Consider the following 16,533-nt stretch of genomic DNA (forward strand, 5'->3'; position numbering starts at 1 on the left):
AGGAGGAGGGGGAGGAGAGAGCTGGAGAAAGAGAGGAAGAGGAGGGTAACATGAGGAGATACAATGAGAGAGAGAGAAGGGAGGAGGAGAGAAATTTGGAAGGAGATAAAGGCAGGCAATAGCGGATAAAGGCTGATAAGGCTGCGCCAGTTACAGTAGAGCCGAGAAGAGTGAGTGGATCGTCATCCAGCCTGTGATTCTGCTGCTGCTTCTCTCTGCCACTGGCTGACTGATCCAACACAGGTAAGGGATTTACGCCGAAAGCTCTTCATTCATTCTCTGCACACAAAGTCCGATTCGGCTGGGCTTCTCCAGTCAGATGAGACCCAGTCAGCTTCTGTCTTTACTTCGACATGATGTGGCAGTTTACAGAAAACGCATGGCATGCAAATGCAAGAGTTTAGATCATGCCAAAGCGGCAAAACAGCAATCTAGAATCACCCTTTTAGAAAATCCTGCCTATTTTATCGCATTATGTAATGACAGAAGTGCTTTGTTATAACTTCCTGCAAAATAAACAAAAAGGTGTCACGGATAAACGTTAATAACTTTGCAGAAAGTTAACTTTTGGTGCACAACTTGTGCATTACCACGAAAAAACAAGGTAAAAAAAATAAGCCTCTCAATATTCTGCACCATCTTCCCTGCAATAAAAGTAAAAGAAATTAAAAAAACATCATAGCACAAGCACTAGTACGTAAGATCGATAAATGTATTTTCCATCAGTGTCTTTTTGCCATGTTAATTCTCTTGCAGTGTCTAAAAAAAAACCAAAACATCATCTGCCACTAAATTCACACCAATTCACGACACATTTTTGCATTCCTGTGCATATTTGAGCCATCAGTTGTTTCACTGATATCACTGCAGTTCAGGCACACTGTCAGGGTGTCTGTGTGCACTGTCAGTCCTCACTGGTCCCTCTGTTGACAGTATAACTTCAGCACACCCTCCTCACTCCTGTCTGTGTCTGAACCGCTGCTTACACTGTCGCGATCCGGTTTCTGACCACCTGTTGTGATGCACACCTGGCCGAGTGTCTGTCTGTGTAAATGCATGAATGAATGAAATGTCAGCAACAGTCATGTGTGCATTCAACAGGCGTGCAGGAAAAGGGTAATTCAAGACAGATGGATGCATCTTTTTCCCCAGCATGAGCTCCTGAATCCTCTATTGCCCAATAAAAGATTTTTGGAAAAAAAAAAACCCTGCAAATTACCTTTCCGCCATCTCCTCGTTAAAAATAATCATACCTCCATTTGTACGCACAAATCTAAGCTGGTGTGTATACCTGGATGCCTGTGTATAATAGCTGTGGTGAATGTTTGCATTATCTCTGCATGCGGCTGCTCTAATAGCACAAAGAAAGGTGCCCAAAGGGCGGCAGCCGCCATGTTGGCTCTGCTCCACTTCCCCCTGTTCTATTAAACAGAAAATCTGCTGTGTGTGTGTCTGTCTGCGTAAAATGATGACACCAGGTCTGTGGTGTGGGTGCTTATGTCTGTAAACTTTGTGGTAATGGAAAATAAGTGTGTACCTCTGCTTGTATCTAAAAAAAATTCACCATGTGGGCTGTTATTACAAATGCACGTCTGGGACTGTGCGCTTTTAGGTATTTTTCTGTGTGCGGATTCAAGAAAGCTCTCTTTAGTGTGTGTTAGAATGGTGTAAGAAGTTCAAAGGGATGGTCAAAGGGTTTACTAAACCGAAGTGTAAGTGTAGAAGCGAGAAAGTGATCAAACGACAACCTCTCTGACAACCTAACAAACCCCCCTCAGACTTTCAGGACAGTTTTATGGGTAAGTGAGTGAAAGAAACAGAAGACAGGTAAATCTTTGCGAAAACATGTCCGAGAACTCACCCCCTTATCTGTACTAAACATAGCTGGAGAGAACAGACAGGACAGCAGCAGTTAAGTTCACCTATTGATGCTAAAGGCTCAGATTCAAGCTGTGAATATTCCCATTATTACAAGTGCTGTGGGACACGGCAAAAGTTCGAGTTAGTTTTTTAGAAAAAGTTGGACACTTAAGCAGCTAAAGCTGGATCGCTGTCTGCCTCCTGCAGGGTTGCAAAGTTTGCGATCAGGTGACCAAGCAGCCAGATCAAAGCTGGGCTTTCTGTGTCTGCATACTCAAGGTATTTTTATGGGTGGCTGTTAAACTGTGCAGTGGTTAATATGCATTTAATGGAGACAGGGAATTGATAAAACATTCAGCGACGCATAAGGCTGCGGTCAGAAAAGTGTTAGAGTTGGAGTTTTGCAGCTATATTGGCAGAGTAATTCTATCTGACCTCTGGAAATAGACTTCAGGGACAATATGCAGCAGGACATGGGTGTTATGTGTGTAGAGATGGTGAGTCTGTGTGTGTGTGTTTATGTGCACATGTACGTATTTGTGTGGCGGTTGACGCGTCCAAATTTAACTGTCTGCATTCTGCAGCTGCTTGGAGTTTTAGTTATAGTATGGAAACCCATGGAAACGGCACTCTCTCTTACTGTAACAGAAAAATCTGTCATCAGGTTTAAACTGTTGCATAAGAGTTAAAACACCAGCCAATAAAAACGAGAGCAATATGACATCACTTTTTTATTTTTGCATTTTCTTTCCCCCAAATGCTCGCAAAAAAAAAAAAAAAAAGAAAGAAAAAGCAAGCCAAGTAAAATCACTGTGGCAATGAAAACCCAACCTTAGAGGGATTTAACATGAAGATTTTGTGTATGCACATCATCGCACGCACCACTGCAGGGTGGATGTCATGTCATCTCAATCCTGACACGCTCTGAATCAGACAGAAAGGGTTGGATGAGTCGGTGGAGAGGATGATAGGATGGAATAATGTGTGTGGAAGAACCACTGGTTGACACAAAGAAGTGAAAATACTCTCTGTTTCTTACCTTAAACCCACATTTTGTTGCATATGAAGCTCAAGTTTATGTTGATACTCATGCACGTGCCCTCATAATAGAGTGTGACTCAGCAGCTGCTGTTCAGAGGATGGTCAGTCGGTGAGATCAGTAGAGCAGACAGAATTTACATCCATCCTCAGAGATGTCAGCCGCTTTGTTTTATTTCAGGGCGGCTCCTGTAACAGACATTTCCAGTGAATATTAACTGTTTTGCCCTGTAGCCAGAGACTGGCTCTGGTTCAACACACACTCGGTCCAGCCCAAAGACATAGGAGGACTTCTTTAGTTGAGGGTCAGTGGGTTCAATAAGTTTTGTTCTTAGATAAAATGTGTCATGATATGAGGGCAGGGATCTGGAATTTCCCCTTTCATCTGATTTTCCAGGATTGTCTGGGTTTGGTTTCCTAAATGCTCATGTCAGGATCCTTTCGTTTGTTTGCCTATGTGCATATATTGCATGCCAAAATACTCCTTAGATAGCTATTGGTTTCAAAATGTGCCACAAGTTTTGAGGCATGAAAACTCAGTGGTGGGAGCTGCATTACAGTGATCACTATCAGTGTTTGTGCAGGAAAACCTAATCATGTGCAAACCACGATCCATCTCCACCATGAGTGAGGAATAACACACTTCTTCATTTCTCCGTTCCTTTCAGATGATGTCATCAGAGCATCTGACCTCTGGTTGGCTGCGGCAGCTACTCGTCGTGCTTGTGAAGCTTTGTCTTGCCTCTGCTGGGCCGTTGCGACCTTTCAACGGGACAGACTGCGCAGCCAGGAGTCCTGCTTCCTACATCCTGGTCTTTACAGGTTACTGGAGCCCGCATGCCTTCCCAAAGCAGTATCCGCTGTTCCGGCCCCCTGCACAGTGGTCAAAACTCATAGGTGAGAAGGACTGCTGTGGACCAAGAGAAAATCTGGAACTTTAAAAGGACCCAGAAAGGGCGAGTAGGGACAGAAGCTTAATCTCTGCTTCACATAAAGACATTTGTTGATTTTTTTGTGTTGAGTCATGTGTCAGAGGGTTAAAGCATCACAGTCAACATATATCCACATATATGGAGGAGGTAAAGAAAAAAAGAAGCATTGGAGAACAGAAAAAGTCTAAACGCTACCAGATGTTACTTCTCTTTGTTTCTCTAACGTCTGTCCAGTCACAGCCTTTAATATTTCTCTATTTCTTTGAGTCAGTCCTACACTCCTTCCCACATTTCCGCTGGTTTACCACAGTGTTGGCCGTAAAGACAGGGGTGATGGTTTCAGGGGTGGTGAAGGTTGGTGATGATAGCTGGGGTGGGGTAGGGTCAGACCACTTACCTCAGAGCCAGGAGGAGGTGAAAAACCATATCTTCTCCCTCTCCTCCTCTTTCAGACTCTCCTTCTTTCTCATGGTAGCTGACGGTGGTTTAGATGTGTGTGTACATGGATGTGTGAATGTTGGGGCTATGGCGCCCGGGGCTTTGTCTGGTTTCCAGGTGCCCTGCTGCCCTGCAAGAGGAGGATGCCACACTTATTCCACAGAGACAAACACCGGCAGCTCTGACACACCCATAATTATTTCCACAGGGATGGCAAGGGATGGTTTTTGTCACCAGACAAGAAAAACGCAAAGGCCTTTGTGGGCTAAGAGTGTGCTGTTGGGGACAGAAAGGAGTTTGGAGAAGGAGTTTGTTAAAGCAAACCTGTCAAAGAGTTTGGGGGCCTTTCATGGGACTTTGGGCTTTATTGTGAATGTCACTGGGGAATGGGGCCCGAGTACACTGAAAGAATGGCCAAGAAATACACAACCAATTAAAGGGTGCGCTTTGAAGTCTTGGTGGGGCTTAAACATGATGCGTTATCGGGTTTCAAGGTTTTGAAGTTAGTGGGAAATTTGTTAGGATGGAAATGTAATTAAGTGCACGAGTTTCAAGTGCAACAGTTTGTGGAGAAACAAGATAGTGTGTGAAGTGTGCTGGGCAGCTTTGTGTGTGTGGATAACTGTGTGATCATACATGTGTCAGGACTATTTAAGCTTAAGTGCATAGTTGTGTGTGTGTCTGTGAGCTGCTCTAAAAAGTGAGGTAAGGCAGAACCATCAGAGCATTTGTCAGCGTGTTTCTGGCTAACCTTACTCTGCCCTTAAAACCACTGGCCCAGGCCAGTGGCTCTGTGGGTTTTGACATGGAGCTCCAGAATCTGTGGTCTGTCTTGATGTTTGAAAGATCACAAAGATAGCCGGAGGGTTTTTGAAATAGAAAAAAATTGTTTGTTGTCCACCATCTGGAGGTCAACTGCAAGTTCCTGACCTACCTCCTGACAGCTACAGCCTGTGTTGTGGTGTCAGCAGTGATAGATGGAGAATCTAACCTTGCAAGTATACATGCATATGGGCAAATCCTTCAGAATTATCAGTTTAAGTGCAGGAAGTAGGAGGCCGCCATAGAAATATATGCTGGCTCCATGATGGAAATGATCTCACCGTCTGGCTGAGTCTCCTCGGTGCTTCATTGACATTGACATGCATTCCAGTGAATAAGCATCTAACTCCTGTCTTCTCTTCTTTCCTCAATTTCTTTTTTCTCTTTAGCGGTCAGCCATAATCGCCATTTTAGGCTATGGGAGGAGGGCGCTGCATCAAGTCCGGGGGTGCAGAGCTTTGCTGAACTCGGGGTCACGGTGGAGCTGATGAGGGCAGCCAAGGAGGCCAGGAAGAAGCGGACAGTTGGCGCCATGCACCGAACGGCTGGCATCCCCAATGGCATAGGCCACAGCTCCACAGAGATGCTCATGCAGCCCCGGAGTTCACTGGTAGGCACAAAGAAAACAACAAAACAGTCAATACTCATTCATGAAGAAGCACACACATGCTCAGACACAGTAAGTCAAACAAACCATCTGTTTGACCCGGGCCTCCCCATAACATCGTCCATCCACTCCAACCAAATACCTCACCACTTCTTTCCACTATATCCAGTCAGACTATGTTTAGCCTAAGTGCCTCAGCCCAGCAGCCACAAACGCCCACATCCATCCTGCGCGGTCTGCTCAGTGTCTGCTGCTTATCCCACTGAACTCTGTGAGCTCAGGAGAGAGGGGCCCATGTTTGTACGGTTAATATCAAGCTGGCAGCCAGTTAGCTTAGCCTAGCATGCTCACTGGGAACAGGAGGAAAGAGGCCTGTCTCTGTCTGAAGGAAACAAAATCTGCCTTTCAGGGCCGCCATATCTTTAATAAACCCATTTGTGTTATAGTTAACTTGTTTCTTATGCTCATAAACCAAAAGAAAAGTACATGTTTCTGTCATCATGTACGTGATCATTTATTTATGCTTGAATTTTTGTATATTAAAAAAAAAAGATAACCTAAAAGTAGGTATAAAAAACAATTTACACTGAATTTTTTTGGAAAATTTTTCAAGATGACCATTGTGAGTGACATGAAAATATGAATGGTTGTTTTCAGTTTCTGGTCTAACCCCCTTTTTGTCACAAACCCTGCAGGCAGACGTCTCCACTACTGTTGTGTGGTCCCTCTCATCCTCTTGGAGGATTTTTAGCTCATTGCTTTAAGCAGAACACTTTCATTTCTGGGACTTTGGTGGGCTTCCTCACATGACCCGATCACTTCAAGTCCTTCCTCAATACTTCTATTAGATAAAGGCCAGATCAGTTATGATGCTTGAACCATTGTTGGTTGGATTATCATAATCCTGCACCACTTTTTTTAAATTTATATGAGATGAAAGCAGGATTTTTCCAGGAAAACAGAATTGACTGTCCATAACTCAATAGTATGTTTGCATTTTTTATACTAAAAACACAAATGCATGTGAGAACTCTTTGCAGTGCTCATAGTTGCACATTTGTGTTAATAGCAGTTGCATTTTTTTCTCAAAATGTAGCAGTTCAAGACTTTTGTAAATTTTCTGTTCAAGTCAGAGAGAATGCTGAACTTAACGTTACCAGTCCTGTATTCGGGACTCACAGCTGATGGACATTTGATAATCAACAGCTCCTCTTGCATTTGTTTTCTTTGCACATTCTGTGATATTTTCAGGTTAAACTTTTTAGCAGCAAGAGACCCCCCAAAAAAAGTATTGTATTGCATAGTGACACTGCTCACTGCTGATCTTAAAACTCACTTTGTTAATGTTTAGCCTAAATTAATTTAGGGATTCAGCAGTCTTAGCTAAATCTAGTTAGGTTTAATTAAGTCAAGTTAGTTTTAGTGCCAATTGCATTTAAAAAAAAAAAAAAAAGGGAAGTTTTGCATCAAAACAACCAACCCATCAGAAATGCAGAAATGAGGCCACATATTAGCCTCTATTTTTAAGCTGCGGCTTTCCTCGCTGCTCGGAACCACAGAATAACACTGCCAATGAATGCTGAGTGGGAGCAAAGGTCATGGTTGGACTCTCTTTTTAGGCTTGGGCTAAATTTGGGTCAGGGCTTAAACAAAGGCGAAGGATTTGAGGTATGGCACAGTGGAAAAATATGTCATACTATTCAAAGAGTTATAGCATCCCCTTTATGTGTCCAGCATATGCAGCCAATGAATGAGAGGAAAAATGGAGAAAGGGAAGGTGGATATTTACCGTAGCTCTTTGAAATAGGTGTTTGTCTGACTGAAAGTCTGGTGACCTACATTGGTTTATTGGTTCTTCCGCTGTGTGAACCCGCAAGCCCAGAGAAATCATAAACAACCCTGTCAGACGGCATCTTTGGTAAGTGCTAGTCATGAACAGCAGCTCATCAGCTCATCATCCTGGTACATGACGTCTGTTGCTTTTTAAAACAAGTCTGTTTTTAAATCGGTTGACAGAATAGAAAAAAATATGACTATTGTGTCTTTGCATTTAACTTGACTGACTGATATGAATCTGTTTACATCTTAATCTGTGACTGTGCCTCTCAACTGTCTGTTTTTGTTTGTATTTACCATCTTTTTTCTCTTGCACTGATTCATTCAAACGAAATGCCCTAAGAATCCCAAACACATATGATTCCTATCTCCATATTCATGAGCCCCCTGCTATCATTGTTAAATGTGTAACTCAAAACAGATGGATGACACCAAATATGTGCCGTTTTTAAAGTGCACAAGCAAGAGAGAGAAATTAGCAAAAGCTGAATGTGAAGGTGTCTGTACTGCTGGACTGGATTGCATAGTTTCTACTGATTATTTCTGTGGCTCTATGGAAGATTTTCTGTGATGGAGAAAAAGTGAGCGGGATCATGGGAGCTTTGAGTACTTTCTGCACTCAAATTTGTGATCTTTTCAAACCACCATCCAGCCAGTAATAAGGAGTACTCCAGGGAGGACATCCTTGCTGAGTGGCCCAATGGATATAGCAGGATGACTTCTTGGAAAACCATTGTTTCAGATTTTAAAAGAACAGAAAGAGAGGAAGTGGAGGTTTTTGAAAAGCAACATAACTTTCCTGATTTGGTCTCCCTGCTCTTTTGCCATGCGTCACAGCCAAAAAACAGACCCCTTGTGTCATCCTGACACAGCCTGCCTCCCCCCCGGATGCTCTGTTTTGCCCAGTGATTTGGTTTGATTTCTGTTCCAGCACTCTGTTTAGCTCATGGCCTCCCGTTCGGATCCGTTCAAAGCCCACTTATTCCACCCTCAGACTTAGGAGTTCAGTTGAGGTCTGAAATGTTTGTCCGTAAGTCAGGGGGCGTTTTAAAATGTGCCTTTTTCTGGCCACTACACTGTGCTGACCCCCAGGCCATTTCCTGTATGAGGTCACCAGCTCTCAGGAAACATACATCACACAGGAGACACAGTGTAACACTGCACATGAGATGGAGTGGGTGCATCCACATATGCAGGCTCCTACATTTACAGCACCAGAATCCTTACAGAGACTTGGAGTGTGTGTGTGTGAGTGTGTGTGTGTGCGTGTGAGGTCAGACTTCTTGCATTTATTGCCCTAGCTGTCTTCATTCCTGTTGATTCCTGTAATTTAATTCATTCTACATTCAGCTCACACCAAGATTATTCAAACAGTAGCACTTCAGCACTTACATGCTAACTACTGGCTTTACTTTTAATGGGACTGAAGCAGAAATAAATGTGTTGATGATATGACCCAAAGGGTTAAGACGTCATTTCACATATACGCAAATGAGTAACCTTGGGTCATAGTCCTCCGTGTTGATACGTCAAATGAAGGTTTATCTGGCTGAATCTGAACCCAGGGAATTCTCTCGTAAATTTATGCATTTTTCCTGTTGATGTCATCGGCCCAAGTCATAGAAGGCTGGTATGTTTTTAGGGTCGTAAGCTGCTTCTTTTTTTGAGTCATTACGTCCCGGGGTACATTCTTGACTTGCTGTAAAGTCATAAATGGGTTTTTCCTCACCGGGCAAATGATTTTCCACTCACCCACAAGACTTATGCACCTCGGTCATTTACCGGGTCATGCTTTTCCTCTGCGCACCTGCCTTATTAAAATGTACTCAGCTGATGAGTACGTTTTAAATCTCTCTAGTAGTTTTTTTTAAACTTTTATTTCAACTTTAATATTTAAATATTTCATCCCTTTCACATGCCTTGTTTACCCCTATTGAAACAGACTCCACTTTTGACCACGAACAAAGCATAACAGTCGCCAAGTGTCTCATATCTTTTTTCTTTTCAACTGAGCAGATCATCGGGCTTTTCTCATGTTTGAGCCACAGAGTAATCGCACAAGACTGATTGAAACCTGGGTCTTTTTATAAGTCAGATTAGTAGTAAATTAATTCATTAAGATTATTTTATTGTCATGCAGTCACGTGAAATTACTCCTCCGCATTTGACCCATCCAGGTTGGCACCTGTTGAACACACACATATGCTCAGGGTCACGCTCTCATGGACACAGATGCCATACACTGGAGCAGTGGGCAGCCAATCACAGCGCCCGATTCATGTAACATAATTTTCTTTGAAGCTTTTATCTAATCTGTTAATCTTTTTATCTATTTTTGCAGCTAAAGGTATCATTGTGTCTATTGTGTACATCAGATTCGTCTTTCGTGGCCTCGAAGTGGCCTGTTTGCTTTGTTTTTGGACATGTTCCTGTGCTCTGACATGTTCCATGTTTAATGTGTGCTGTTGTGTGTTTTTCGTCTTAAGTTTCCCATATTCAGCATATTTGAATCCTTTTTGAAATTGTTTTTCTTTATCTTTTGTAAATTGCTGTGTTTTGTGGAAGGTTAAAATTTTTTTTAAAATGCGCATGTCAATGGGATGCTCCTGTGAATGAGAATTCCATTAGTTTTGTTTGTAAATGGAGCAGAACGAAGGTGGGGTCATGGCTACCATACATGTAACCCTCACATCCAGTCATAGAGTCCTTCAGAGGGCTGCTCATATACTCATGGAGCTGGGGTTGAAACTTCTATGTCCTATTTTATGATTCTAATCAATAACAGGTACAGAATTCAATGAAACCGATAAAAATGCTCATTAAATAGATGTTTACATTCGTATAGTACATTAGTATAAATCCCATGACATATAGAGCTCAGTAGTGATATAGTTCTGTGACCCTCTCTTTTTGCTGTAGCTCCAATTATCTTATGCACTTGAAATGTAAAAATTCTCATTGATCTAATCAGCAATTCAGACCGCTCAACATTAGAAACTTCCCCAGATCATTTGTTTCAATTGAGGGTCAGAGAAACTGACTACAGTTCTACATGGCAGTCGTGCCTGAAAATGTGAATAAATGACCAAATTAAATAACTTAACAGACTAAAGCTTTGAGCGTTATTGCTCAATTATGAGACATCATGTTCTGTGTCACCCCAATGAGAGTAATGGCCTCAACTTGGCAACCCCTGCGAAGAATGTTGGAGTTATAAACCAAAGTACTGGACAAATGAAATGATTGATAATGCTGTTTGTGTAAAGTTTGAAAGAATAAATCATTACAACTGATCGTGATTTGGACTTTAGTCCATGTGGTAAGTAATAAGACGATCTTTCCTTGTGGTGGTACAAGAAGAAAAGCCAGTGGAGGTGTTAAATGTCCTGACTAAAGTGGACTTCTAGGAGCATACCACTATCACAGCTGCAAAGACCATCATCCTCTAACTCTTACTGACCATTTCTCTATCTGTGAAGCTTTGACACGACCAGTTAATGAGCCACTGAGCTTATTGAGTAGTTTGTTTTTTTCGTGAATTTTAGACCAACTTTCTTCCTTGGTCTCTAAAGTCTGAAGCCACTGCATCGTCCCTCTCTGATCCACAGTTGTCCCTGATGGTGAAGATGATCCCAAGCCCCGACTGGTTTGTGGGTGTGGATAGTCTGAATCTGTGTGAGGGTAACCAGTGGAAACAGGAGGTGACCCTTGACCTCCAGCCTTATGATGCAGGGACGGACAGTGGATTCACCTTCTCCTCTCCCAACTTCCCTACCAGCCCCCTAGAAAACATCACAAAGGTATGAGCTGTATGAGAAGCCATCATCTGTTTATGTCCTTCACTTTGTGATTAGTGCATTATTTTAATGGCGACAGAAGATGAAGTGGATTGCCTTAGTTTTTTTTTTTTTCAAATGCATAAGCTGCATGGAAATGGGACATCATTCTTAGCTGTCTCCTCTTAAATGATTGCCTGGCAGCCCTCACGTCTGACCTGAAGTGATTTGAGTAAGGAGGGCCTCCCTTATATAATAAAGCATCCGTCTTTTCCTAGCATGTGTTTTAGAGTGGGTTATTGTGTATTTGAAGTCCTACTGAGAATCTGCTGGCTCTTCTGATGAACTGTCCTCTGCCGACGCGTTCAGATCACTTCTCAGATGCCGAACCACCCAGCCAATTCCTTCTTCTACCCACGCCTAAAGGAGCTTCCACCTATTGCCAGCATAAAGATCACCCGACAGCACAGATCATCTGACCGTCAAACCCTGCTGTCTAATCACATTCTGCCAAACTCGATCAGCCCCCAGCGCTTCTCAGGTAAGACAACAGGGCTCTCTTCTTCAGTGGTAAGCACACATTTTATTTAGTCTGACTGAGAATGAAAAAAACAGAAAAACAGAGAGAATCAGTGTGCATGAGGAGAAGTTAAACACACATGCATCTTTTTTCACAGTCAAGTGAAGAAAAAAAAAAAAGCAAATCCTCTCTGAAAAAAATTAAAAGACTTTATTTAACAGAATATAATAAAGGAAATCTATCTGGTCCTTACAAAGTCTTGAAAGCAAGCAAACACAAGCTCAGAGGAACATCAGGTTCACAGAGTTAGGGGCCGGAGTTTGACTGGACCGTTCAGGTGTAGATTTGCTGCTGTGCTTGGGATATTTGTCCAACTGCATAACCCAGTTTAAGCCAAGTTTCAGCTATTGGTCAACGGACCTCACATTGGACTCTAGAATGCTTCAGCTTAAAGAATAGTTCACTCCTCAACTCATTGACTGTAAGGTGTGCAGGTCCTGTTGCTGCAAAATAAGCCCTCCACCAATCCCACCTGACAGTTGGTACGAGGTGTTGGTGCTTATATGCTGCGTTTGGCTTCGACCAAACATGTTTCTGCGCATTATGGCCAAACATCTCCACTTTTGCCTCCTCTGTCCAAAGGATATTGTTCCAGAAGTCCTGTGGATTGTTCAGATGCAACCTTACAAACCTTAGCCATGTTTCCATGTTATTTTTTAGAGCAAAGAAGCTGTCTCCTGCAGCCCTTCCCAACAAGCCATCATTGTACTGTCATGAACTTTCATTAGTTTAATCTAACATGCTAACTGAGGCCTGTACAGTCTGAGATGTAACTCGTGTAGCTTTTTTTTCTTCTTCTCTGAGCATTGGAACCTGTCTGACTTTGGGGCGAACATGTTGGGGCATTCACTCGTGGGAAGATTGACAGCTGTCGTGAATGTTTTCCACTTGTGAATAACCTTTCCCGGTGTAGAGTGATGGACTTCAAATAGTTTGGAAGTGGCCTTATAACCTTACCCAGATTGATAGGCAGCAACATTTGCTTCTCTAAGATCATTGCTGATGTCTTTCTTCCTTGACATTGTGTTACCACACACCTGAATACCCCAGACCAGCAAACTGACCAAACTTCTTCAAAGAGGTGCTCACAGTGATTATGATCAGTTAATTAAGAGCATTTATATCAATCAACAGCTCCTGACTGCGACTTACCCTCTTAATTCCTATGGAAGCAATAGGGGTGTACTTTATTTTCACACACTTACTTTACAGTTTAGTAATAATCATAACATGATGTAATATGTCTTGCGTTGTTATTCATCTGAGTTTGCATGTGCCTAACTTTAGGACTGTGTAACTACCAGATGGTTATTTATCGTGTGCGGATAGGAAAAACTTGATTTACACCCTTCTTGGTGGCTGGGGTACTTAAACTCACAGCACACAGAGAGAGGAAGGCATGTTTTTAATTGTACCATCGTTGTAAATTGGCTTAGTAAATCTAATGTTACAGTGGACACATACTTATGCTACAGGATTATAATCCAAAAGATCTTACTTCTGCTGTGCTTCCACATAATTTTTCATCTGTCCGTCCCGACTCAATGCAGCAACACCTCTGGACTGCGAAGTCTCTCTCTGGTCTTCTTGGGGTCTGTGTCTGGGTCCCTGCTCCAGGGGTGGTGTCCGCCACCGCACTCGCTACATCCTCCTGCGACCGGCCAACGCAGGCAGCCCCTGCCCTGAATTAGAAGAGCAGGCTGAATGCGTACCACACATCTGCACGAAGAAGCGGCAGTAACCGGGTGCAGCCGGTGTGCAGCTCAACGCTGGGACTTTTATGTTATCACTGCTGGACTGGGGAAATGTTGCTGCATCTCGAGTGTCTAACTGATGGTGCAGAGGATTGTTTTCTTCTTCGCTGCAGCCAAACTGTGGAAGTTAACAATGTGCATGAGCGCTGCATGAGCGGTCAAAGCAAATACTCCTCTGGGTGTATTTCAGTGGTTGTATAAAATAGAGACTGCTGGATAGGTGTTTAGGTGAAAGACAACAGCTTAAATGTTTTATGGTAGAAAGTGATTTTTATAGATGTTGTACAACCGCATTACCAAAAAAGACTTGGCAATGCAGTCGAAGAGTCTATTCATTCATTTGGACTCTTGTTCAGTCATTCATTTTCCATACCCGGTTCATCCATTTCAGAGAGGCAGGGTACAGGTCACCTGTCCATCACAGAGACAAACAAGAGGCATGCAGCCATGCAAGCTCACACAATCAACCGTTAACCTAATCCAAACCAGGAACCCTTATGCTGTGAGGCAACAGCCCTAATGTAACAAAAAACAGAGTGCAATGATTTGTAAATTATCTGAACCCTGTGTTTATTGCATACAAAACCAAGAACTGATGACCCGCTTTACAGCTGAGAAATGGTGCATTTTTTTTAGAGATGGAATTTTCACCTTGGTGTCTGCAACTTGTTAAAACAAAAAAAATTGAGACAAGGGCAACAACTTACTGGAAATATTGCGGAGCACCCTACAACCAGTTAGGTTAATTGGTAGCAGGTCAGGACCATGCTGGGTTAGAAAAAAGCATAACAGAGAGGCTAAATATTTCAGAGGAAATGAAGGAAAAGGGCTCACCGCTCTGTCAAAGACTGTGGGGGGAAATATTTACAAATGCATTCAAAGTTTTACCATCTGTGGTTTACAATTTTGTTGATAGATTCAGAGAATCTGAGACAAAACATCTGCACACAAGGAACACGGCTGAAAACCGTCACTGAACAGCTTCAATCTCCAGGCCTTCGGGCAGCGCTGCATTAAAAACAGGCCCTAGACTGTGGCGCAAATCGCAGTGTGGGCTCGGGAAACGCTTCTGAAAACCATTGTCAGAGAGCACATTTCAATGCTGCATCCGTGAAATGTAACCTAAAACCTTTGCCAAGATCTGAAACCACCTTCCCTGAGTCTGAGCTCACTGATAATCAACTGAGGCAAATTGGGAAAGCTGTCCTGTGGTCTGACAAATTTGAAATTCTTCTTGGAGATCACGGACGCCGTGTCCTCCAGGCTAAATGTGGGACCATTCATTTTATCATCGAGGCAAAGTTCAAGAGCCAGCATCTGTGATATATGGGGCTTCAATGGCACCTGTGGTTTGAGTAACTTTAACATCTGTGAGGGCCCTAATGATAACGATCAACACAGGTTTGGGAGCAACATAATAATGGCAGCCAGCCAGATGACATAGTTTTGCAGGGAAGATCTTGTTTATTTCAGCAAGACAGTCACACACCACATTCTGCTCTCGTTACAACAGCATGGCTCAGTATGGAAGCGTCTGCAAAGATCTATATCCAGCAAATGTTTTTCTAAATAGCAGCAGAAATTCTGAACATTTGACACTTATTCTTCCAGGTGATATCAACCTGGCATTTGGTTAGTCGACAAAACATTTAATTCCTTTCTCGTTTTTACATTTTAAACGACGCTCATACTTCTTTTGGAAACTTGTTTTTGTTGTTTTCGATGCAGAAGACAGAAAAAAAAAAAAAAACTGAGAGGAGGACGTGACGAACGAGTTCCCTCAAAGATCATTTATGCTTTAATTTCAGCTGTGGCCTGACGCATCTCACACTCTTACATGTTTGCGCACGTGTTCACATGGATATTCTCCACGCAAAGGGCCTTGATCGTACTGCATCGCTTTACAACCACAGAGGCATTAGTTTGGCTCGTGAAGCTCTTTCAAAATAACCTCACGCCCCTATTTATAAAGATCTGCTCTTAAAAGAATCAACTAATAGCGGACTTGTGTAAAGCCAGTCCAAAGGGAAGATGGTGTTTTCCACTCGGACAAGCTATAGATTTTGAAAGATTGACAAATGTTGTTATGATGTTGTTGTCTCTTTTAATATTTTGGTGATGACGTTTTGTACATACTTGATGATGTATCGTATCTTGTATCACTTCTGAATAAATATGGATTTTTTTCAGATAGAAAACATCTGTGTTCCAGTATCCTTGTATTGTTTTCCCAGTCAGATTGTGATATTTTGAAGCAGCATGCTCTTTTAAAGCTCATTTAAAACGCTTTCTATTTGCAGGCCCAGTCTCATAGGGACGGCATGCATGCCACAGAACAATTTTACCAGTATTGGAACTTCTCTATTCTTATCAAAAGAAGTCACAGTCTGAGTGCCAAAATAAACTACCATGAATAGTTACGAAAAGGTTACGATTTCTCGCATGTGCCAATAAAAGTCACAATGCGGCACAGTTACAGATTTTATAAATTACATTCATACTTGACAACCCAGTGTTGGTTTTTTTCTGCCCCAGGCTATTTTCTCTGTGGGTTTGGGGCTGGCAGAATCCCCACTGCACTTAGGAGAAGGGTTTGTGACAATGTAGCACCTTCTAGTGGCAACAGTCACCAAAAACAATGCTACAAGAACACCACCGCAACCGCTGCTAATGATGAAAACAGTAATAATCAGCACAAAGAAAAAAAATAATAATCAGTCCCTTGTGGAAACACAAAAAAAAACTAAGAAAACGCGATACTACTAAGGCTTGTAATATTGTGTTTAGTAAAAGGTGTAAGAAGCCTCATCAGGAATCCCTAATAAACTATCTAATTCTGTTGGTTTATTCCTGGTTTTGGAACTGGTGAGGCTAAAGATCCGTATCAGCC

General features: G+C 42.4%; 1 protein-coding gene across 1 annotated transcript; it reads left to right on the forward strand.

Moving 5' to 3' along the window:
* spon2a (spondin 2a, extracellular matrix protein) lies at positions 1-15,824 on the forward strand. Its single transcript, XM_072396442.1, has 6 exons — positions 1-243; positions 3,567-3,795; positions 5,480-5,700; positions 11,142-11,333; positions 11,679-11,850; positions 13,440-15,824. The coding sequence occupies exons 2-6, from the start codon at positions 3,567-3,569 to the stop codon at positions 13,628-13,630; spliced, it is 1,005 nt and encodes a 334-aa protein (XP_072252543.1). The 5' UTR covers positions 1-243; the 3' UTR covers positions 13,631-15,824.
* Positions 15,825-16,533: the final 709 nt, after the last annotated feature.

The sequence above is a fragment of the Leuresthes tenuis genome, unplaced genomic scaffold, assembly GCF_036924035.1.
Source record: "Leuresthes tenuis unplaced genomic scaffold, fLeuTen1.0.hap1 SCAF_11, whole genome shotgun sequence".
In the NCBI taxonomy this organism is placed as follows: Eukaryota; Metazoa; Chordata; class Actinopteri; order Atheriniformes; family Atherinopsidae; genus Leuresthes; species Leuresthes tenuis.